The 8,743-nt window shown below is 54.0% G+C and overlaps 1 protein-coding gene across 1 annotated transcript; it reads left to right on the forward strand.

Moving 5' to 3' along the window:
* The first annotated feature begins 2,315 nt into the window (after positions 1 to 2,315).
* LOC139384612 (uncharacterized) lies at positions 2,316 to 7,640 on the forward strand. Its single transcript, XM_071129432.1, has 2 exons — positions 2,316 to 2,407; positions 6,608 to 7,640. Exons 1-2 carry the CDS (start codon positions 2,316 to 2,318, stop codon positions 7,638 to 7,640), a joined length of 1,125 nt encoding a protein of 374 aa, XP_070985533.1.
* Positions 7,641 to 8,743: the final 1,103 nt, after the last annotated feature.

The following is an 8,743-nucleotide window of genomic DNA, read 5'->3' on the forward strand; positions in this document are numbered from 1 at the left end:
CCTGGTTAAATAGGTTGATATTTGTTATGTCAAAAGGCTTGGTCTTCACCATCACCAGAAGGTAGAACCCTTTTTGGTTCCAGATAGAACTCTTTTTGGTTCCAGGTAGAACTCTTTTTGGTTCCAGGTAGAACTCTTTTTGGTTCCAGGTAGAACTCTTTTTGGTTCCAGGTAGAACTCTTTTTGGTTCCAGGTAGAACTCTTTTTGGTTCCAGGTAGAACTCTTTTTGGTTCCAGGTAGAACTCTTTTTGGTTCCAGGTAGAACTCTTTTTGGTTCCAGATAGAACTCTTTTTGGTTCCAGGTAGAACTCTTTTTGGTTCCAGGTAGAACTCTTTTTGGTTCCAGGTAGAACTCTTTTTGGTTCCAGGTAGAACTCTTTTTGGTTCCAGGTAGAACTCTTTTTGGTTCCAGATAGAACTCTTTTTGGTTCCAGGTAGAACTCTTTTTGGTTCCAGGTAGAACTCTTTTTGGTTCCAGGTAGAACTCTTTTTGGTTCCAGGTAGAACTCTTTTGTGTCACCAGAATGGAAAGTTCTGTTTTTGGAACACAAAGTTATCTTTTTTTAGATCAGACAGAGCAGCACCCACTGGACAGTCCTGCTGACGTTTACGTTTCACATCTTAGTCATTTAGCTACGATTCCAGAGCGACTTTCAATTAGTAAATAACTCTTAAGACAACTAGGTGACACAACAACATATCACAATCGTATCAAATACATTTTTTCCCTCAGCAGAGTACTGATCAGCAAAGTCAGTCCTCGTGGGAAAAGAGAAGTGGCGAGGAGCCCGACGTGAGAGCCATTTAAAAAAGAATAATAATAATTAAGAGGTAGGCGTTCAGATGTTTCCGGGAAGCTGGTAGGTTCTCTGTTGTCCTAGCTTCAGGGGGAAGCTGGTTCACACCATTAGGGTGCCAGGACAGCGAAGAGCTTGGACTGGACTGAGCGGGATCTGCCCTCCTGTAGGGGTGGGAGGACCAAGAGATTAGAGGTATAGGGATGGAGTGCTCAGGTTAGGGTGTAGGGGTGGGAGGACCAAGAGATTAGAGGTAGAGGGATGGAGTGCTCAGGTTAGGGTGTAGGGGTGGGAGGACCAAGAGATTAGAGGTAGAGGGATGGAGTGCTCAGGTTAGAGTGTAGGGGTGGGAGGACCAAGAGATTAGAGGTAGAGGGATGGACGGCTCAGGTTAGAGTGTAGGGGTGGGAGGACCAAGAGATTAGAGGTAGAGGAATGGAGTGCTCAGGTTGGGGTGTAGTGGTGGGAGTACCAAGATATTAGAGGTAGAGGAATGGAGTGCTCAGGTTGGGGTGTAGGGGTGGGAGGACCAAGAGATTAGAGGTAGAGGAATGGAGTGCTCAGGTTGGGGTGTAGGGGTGGGAGGACCAAGAGATTAGAGGTAGAGGAATGGAGTGCTCAGGTTGGGGTGTAAGGGTGGGAGGACCAAGAGATTAGAGGTAGAGGGAGGGAGGGCTCAGGTTGGGGTGTAGGGGTTTGAACATAGCCTGAAGGTAACGAGGGAGATCCCCATTCTGCTCTGTAGGGAAGCACCATGGTCATGAAGACGATGCCAGCAGTAGTCCAGACTGGAGAGGACAAGTGCCTGGATTAGGACCTGCGCCTCTTCCTGTGTGAGGTAGGGTCACTTCCTGTGTGAGGTAGGGCCGTACTCTACTGATGTTCCTCTTCCTGAGTGAGGTAGGGCCGTACTCTATGGATGTTCCACTTCCTGTGTGAGGTAGGGTCATACTCTACTGATGTTCCTCTTCCTGAGTGAGGTAGGGCCGTACTCTAATGATGTTCCTCTTCCTGTGTGAGGTAGGGTCATACTCTACGGACGTTCCTCTTCCTGTGTGAGGTAGGGTCTCTTCCTGTGTGGGGTAGGGTCGTACTCTATGGACGTTCCTCTTCCTGTGTGAGGTAGGGTCACGTCCTGTGTGAGGTAGGGTCGTACTCTAAGGATGTTCCACGTCCTGTGTGAGGTAGGGTCATACTCTACGGATGTTCCTGTTCCTGTGTGAGGAAGGGTTGTACTCTACTGATGTTCCTCTTCCTGTGTGAGGTAGGGTCGTACTCTACGGACGTTCCTCTTCCTGTGTGAGGTAGGGTCGTACTCTACGGACCTTCCTCTTCCTGTGTGAGGTAGGGTCGTACTCTACGGATGTTCCACTTCCTGTGTGAGGTAGGATCGTACTCTACGGATGTTCCTCTTCCTGTGTGAGGTAGTGTCTCTTCCTGTGTGAGGTAGGGTCGTACTCTACGGATGTTCCACGTCCTGTGTGAGGTAGGGTCGTACTCTACGGATGTTGTAGAGCATGAACCTGCAGGAGCAGGTTGTTGTCCATGGTCAAGCCAAGGTTCTTGGCACTCTGGGAGAGGGACACCGTGGTCAGAGACAGCCTGCTTGGTCAGAGACAGCCTGCTTCTAGAGACTTCTCTTAGCGTTGATCGTTGTTCTACTCTAGCCAGTCACCGGGTAAACTTCAACCCCTCAGACTCGCTGACAGAATTACGACAAACAGTAAGGACTTTCCTTTGGTTACATTAAAAAGGCAATGTGTTGTTTGCACAGCGTTAATGATTGAACACACCGGAGCGCTCTCTCTCTCTCTCTCTCTCTCTCTCTCTCTCTCTCTCTCTCTCTCTCTCTCTCTGTCTCTCAGGAAATGGACCAGGGCCCAAAACATGTCCATCTACAAGTGGTGCACTAGATAGGGAATAGGGTGTCATTAGGGACAGGCCATATAGCTCTACCCTGCAACCGGAGCGTGACTGAGTTAGACCACATGTGTCCACTATGTACTGGCATCCTATATATATCCCATAATAACAGTCCCCCCTCAAACAGTGACATTAACTACTGCAGCCTTGTCAATCAAACATGAACCTCTGGAATTTACCTTTGGGTTTTTTCTCTCTCCTGACTCCAGACTCCAGGCGTATCCTATTTGTCATGAGATTGATGACACGGGGCCTCTGGTTAGGCATTCTGACAGGGGGGCCTCTCGTTAGGCATTCTGACAGGGGGGCCTCTCGTTAGACATTATGACAGGGGCCTCTGGTTAGACATTCTGACACGGGGCCTCTGGTTAGGCATTCTGACAGGGGGGCCTCTCGTTAGACATTATGACAGGGGGCCTCTCGTTAGGCATTCTGACACGGGGCCTCTGGTTAGGCATTCTGACAGGGGGCCTCTCGTTAGACATTATGACAGGGGCCTCTGGTTAGACATTCTGACAGGGGGCCTCTGGTTAGACATTCTGACAGGGGGCCTCTGGTTAGACATTATGACAGGGGGCCTCTCGTTAGGCATTCTGACAGGGGGCCTCTGGTTAGACATTATGACAGGGGGCCTCTCGTTAGACATTATGACAGGGGCCTCTGGTTAGACATTCTGACAGGGGGCCTCTGGTTAGACATTCTGACAGGGGGCCTCTCGTTAGGCATTCTGACAGGGGGCCTCTTGTTAGGCATTCTGACAGGGGGCCTCTGGTTAGACATTCTGACAGGGGCCTATCGTTAGACATTCTGACAGGGGGCCTCTGGTTAGACATTCTGACAGGGGAGCTCTGGTTAGACATTCTGACAGGGGGCCTCTGGTTAGACATTCTGAAAAGGGGCCTCTGGTTAGACATTCTGACAGGGGGCCTCTGGTTAGACATTCTGACAGGGGGCCTCTGGTTAGACATTCTGACAGGGGGCCTCTGGTTAGACATTCTGACAGGGGACCTCTGGTTAGACATTCTGACAGGGGCCTCTGGTTAGACATTCTGAAAGGGGGCCAAGATGTTCAAATGTTCATAAATGACCAGCATGGTCAAATAATAATAATCACAGGCAGAACAGTTGAAACTGGAGCAGCAGCACGGCCAGGTGGACTGGGGACAGCAAGGAGTCATCATGTCAGGTAGTCCTGGGGCATGGTCCTAGGGCTCAGATCCTCCGAGAGAGAGAAAGAAAGAAAATTCTTCAGCCCTACAGCCCTACAGTCTTCAGCCATCCACCCCTACAGTCTTCAGCCCTACAGCCCTACAGTCTTCAGCCATCCACCCCTACAGTCTTCAGCCCTACAGCCCTACAGTCTTCAGCCATCCACCCCTACAGTCTTCAGCCCTACAGCCCTACAGTCTTCAGCCATCCACCCCTACAGTCTTCAGCCCTACAGCCCTACAGCCCTACAGTCTTCAGCCCTCCACCCCTACAGTCTTCAGCCCTACAGCCCTACAGTCTTCAGCCATCCACCCCTACAGTCTTCAGCCCTACAGCCCTACAGCCCTACAGTCTTCAGCCCTCCACCCCTACAGTCTTCAGCCCTACAGCCCTACAGTCTTCAGCCATCCACCCCTACAGTCTTCAGCCCTACAGCCCTACAGCCCTACAGTCTTCAGCCATCCACCCCTACAGTCTTCAGCCCTACAGCCCTACAGTCTTCAGCCATCCACCCCTACAGTCTTCAGCCCTACAGCCCTACAGCCCTACAGTCTTCAGCCATCCACCCCTACAGTCTTCAGCCCTACAGCCCTACAGTCTTCATCCATCCACCCCTACAGTCTTCAGCCCTACAGCCCTACACTCCTACACCCTTACAGCCCTACAGTCTTCAGCCCTACAGCCCTACAGTCTTCAGCCATCCACCCCTACAGTCTTCAGCCCTACAGCCCTACAGTCTTCAGCCCTACAGCCCTACAGTCTTCAGCCATCCACCCCTACAGTCTTCAGCCCTACAGCCCTACACTCCTACACCCCTACAGCCCTACAGTCTTCAGCCCTACAGCCCTACAGTCTTCAGCCATCCACCCCTACAGTCTCCAACCCTACAGCCCTCCACCCCTACAGCCCTCCACCCCTACAGTCTTCAGCCATCCACCCCTACAGTCTTCAGCCCTACAGCCCTACAGCCCTACAGTCTTCAGCCCTCCACCCCTACAGCCCTCCACCCCTACAGTCTTCAGCCCTACAGCCCTACAGTCTTCAGCCATCCACCCCTACAGTCTTCAGCCCTACAGCCCTACAGCCCTACAGTCTTCAGCCCTCCACCCCTACAGCCCTCCACCCCTACAGTCTTCAGCCCTACAAGCCCTACAGTCTTAAGCCCTCCACCCCTACAGCCCTGCACCCCTACAGCCCTCCACCCCTACAGCCCTCCAACCCTACAGCCCTCCACCCCTACAGCCCTCCACCCCTACAGTCTTCAGCCCTCCACAACTACAGTCTTCAGCCCTACAGCCCTACAGTCTTCACCCCTACACTCCTACAGCCCTCCACCCCTACAGCCCTCCACCCCTACAGTCTTCAGCCCTACACTCCTACAGTCTTCAGCCCTACACTCCTACAGCCCTCCACCCCTACAGCCTTCCACCCCTACAGTCTTCAGCCCTCCACCCCTATAGTCTTCAGCCCTACAGCCCTACAGTCTTCAGCCCCACACTCCTACAGCCCTACAGCCCTACAGTCTTCAGCCCTCCACCCCTACAGCCCTACAGCCCTACAGCCCTACAGCCCTAAAACCAAAAACCCAACAGCCCTACAGCCCTACACTCCTACACTCCTACGCCCCTACAGCCCTACAGCCCTACAGTCTTCAGCCCTCCACCCCTACAGCCCTACAGCCCTACAGCCCAAAAACCCAACAGCCCTACAGCCCTACAGCCCTACAGCCCTACAGTCTTCAGCCCTACACTCCTACAGCCCAAAAACCCAACAGCCCGGCAGCCCTACACTCCTACACCCCTACAGCCCTCCAACCCTACAGCCCTCCACCCCTACAGCCCTCCACCCCTACAGCCCTACAGCCCTACAGCCCAAAAACCCAACAGCCCTATAGCCCTACAGCCCTACAGCCCTACAGTCTTCAGCCCCACACTCCTACAGCCCTACAGCCCTACAGTCTTCAGCCCTACAGCCCTACAGTCTTCACCTCTACACTCCTACAGCCCTCCTCCCCTACAGCCCTCCAGCTCTACAGTCTTCAGCCCTACACTCCTACAGTCTTCAGCTCTACACTCCTACAGTCTTCAGCCCTACACTCCTACAGCCCTCCACCCCTACAGCCCTACAGCCCTACAGCCCTACAGTCTTCAGCCCTCCACCCCTACAGCCCTCCACCCCTACAGTCTTCAGCCCTACAAGCCCTACAGTCTTCAGCCCTCCACCCCTACAGCCCTGCACCCCTACAGCCCTCCACCCCTACAGCCCTCCAACCCTACAGCCCTCCACCCCTACAGCCCTCCACCCCTACAGTCTTCAGCCCTCCACCCCTACAGTCTTCAGCCCTACAGCCCTACAGTCTTCACCCCTACACTCCTACAGCCCTCCACCCCTACAGCCCTCCACCCCTACAGTCTTCAGCCCTACACTCCTACAGTCTTCAGCCCTACACTCCTACAGCCCTCCACCCCTACAGCCTTCCACCCCTACAGTCTTCAGCCCTCCACCCCTATAGTCTTCAGCCCTACAGCCCTACAGTCTTCAGCCCCACACTCCTACAGCCCTACAACCCTAAAGTCTTCAGCCCTCCACCCCTACAGCCCTACAGCCCTACAGCCCTACAGCCCTAAAGCCCAACAGCCCTACAGCCCTACAGCCCTACACTCCTACACCCCTACAGCCCTACAGCCCTACAGCCCAAAAACCCAACAGCCCTACAGCCCTACACTCCTACGCCCCTACAGCCCTACAGCCCTACAGTCTTCAGCCCTCCACCCCTACATCCCTACAGCCCTACAGCCCAAAAACCCAACAGCCCTACAGCCCTACAGCCCTACAGTCTTCAGCCCTACACTCCTACAGCCCAAAAACCCAACAGCCCGACAGCCCTACACTCCTACACCCCTACAGCCCTCCAACCCTACAGCCCTCCACCCCTACAGCCCTCCACCCCTACAGTCTTCAGCCCTACAGCCCTACAGTCTTCAGCCCTACAGCCCTACAGTCTTCACCCCTACACTCCTACAGCCCTCCTCCCCTACAGCCCTCCACCCCTACAGTCTTCAGCCCTACACTCCTACAGTCTTCAGCTCTACACTCCTACAGTCTTCAGCCCTACACTCCTACAGCCCTCCACCCCTACAGCCCTCCACCCCTACAGTCTTCAGCCCTCCACCCCTACAGTCTTCAGCCCTACAGCCCTACAGTCTTTAGCCCTCCACTCCTACAGCCCTCCACCCCTACAGCCCTCCACCCCTACAGTCTTCAGCCCTCCACCCCTACAGTCTTCAGCCCTACAGCCCTACAGTCTTCAGCCCCACACTCCTACAGCCCCACACTCCTACAGCCCTACAGCCCTACAGTCTTCAGACCTCCACCCCTACAGCCCTACAGCCCAAAAACCCAACAGCCCTACAGCCCCACACTCCTACACCCCTACAGCCCTAGACCCCTCCACCCCTACAGCCCTACAGCCCTACAGTCTTCAGCCCTCCACCCCTACAGCCCTACAGCCCTACAGCCCAAAAACCCAACAGCCCTACAGCCCTACACTCCTACACCCCTACAGCCCTACAGCCCTACAGCCCTACAGCCCTACAGTCTTCAGCCCTACACTCCTACAGCCCAAAGCCCTACAGCCCTACAGTCTACAGCCCAACAGCCCAACAGCCATACAGCCCAACAGCCCTACAGCCTACAGCCCAACAACCTAACAGCATGCAGGCCTAATCTCTATGGCCTGGGCAGGGACAACCTACAGCCCTACAGCCACGGACTTGACAAGTCCAAAATGTCACCCTACCCCCTATATAGGGCACTACATTTGACCAGGGCCCAACGGGGCTCTGTACAGGGAATAGGATGGCATTTGGGATGAGGCCTTAACAAGTTGATCAGTAACCTGACTGTAAAACAACTCCCCTCACAAGAAGAGGGTTTTATGGCCGCTTTGGTTTAAAGTCTGTTTCGATAAAATTCTACTTAGAAGGTAATGTTTGGACCTTGACCAGTTTCTTTCCCGGCAGGGGGGCTTGACTCTGCCTCAGCCGGGCCTTGACTCTGCCTCGGCCGGGCCTTGACTCTGCCTCGGCCGGGCCTTGACTCTGCTTTGGCCTGGCCTTGACTCTGCCTCGGCCGGGCCTTGACTCTGCCTCGGCCCGGCCTTGACTCTGCCTCGGCCGGGCCTTGACTCTGCCTCGGCCCGGCCTTGACTCTGCCTCGGCCCGGCCTTGACTCTGCCTCGGCCCGGCCTTGACTCTTCCTCGGCCGGGCCTTGACTCTGCCTCGGCCGGGCCTTGACTCTGCCTCGGCCCGGCCTTGACTCTGCCTCGGCCCGGCCTTGACTCTGCCTCGGCCGGGCCTTGACTCTGCCTCGGCCGGGTGCCTCAGCCGGGCCTTGACTCTGCCTCGGCCGGGCCTTGACTCTGCCTCGGCCCGGCCTTGACTCTGCCTCAGCCTTACAGAGCAGAGAAGAAGTGATCCTGTTGTTATATAAAGTAGATCTGTGTTAACAGGAGGGTTTGGTATATAAATCATTATAAAGTATAGAGACAGTAAACAGAAGGGTTAGGTATATAAAGTATGGAGACAGTAAACAGGAGGGTTTGGTATATAAAGTATGGAGACAGTAAACAGGAGGGTTTGGTATATGAAGTATGGAGACAGTAAACAGGAGGGTTTGGTATATAAATCATTATAAAGTATAGAGACAGTAAACAGGAGGGTTTGGTATATAAAGTATGGAGACAGTAAACAGGAGGGTTTGGTATATAAATCATTATAAAGTATAGAGACAGTAAACAGGAGGGTTTGGTAT

This window comes from Oncorhynchus clarkii, chromosome 26 (assembly GCF_045791955.1).
Source record: "Oncorhynchus clarkii lewisi isolate Uvic-CL-2024 chromosome 26, UVic_Ocla_1.0, whole genome shotgun sequence".
Lineage (NCBI taxonomy): Eukaryota > Metazoa > Chordata > Actinopteri > Salmoniformes > Salmonidae > Oncorhynchus > Oncorhynchus clarkii.

What these genes read in the sequence shown, in the direction of transcription:
- LOC139384612 (XM_071129432.1), top strand. Translation starts at nt 2,316, where the DNA reads ATGAACCTGCAGGAGCAGGTTGTTGTCCATGGTCAAGCCAAGGTTCTT. An exon ending in GGTCAGAGACAGCCTGCTTG is followed by an intron (nt 2,408 to 6,607) that starts GTCAGAGACAGC and finishes ACACCCCTACAG; the next exon opens with CCCTACAGCCCTACAGCCCA.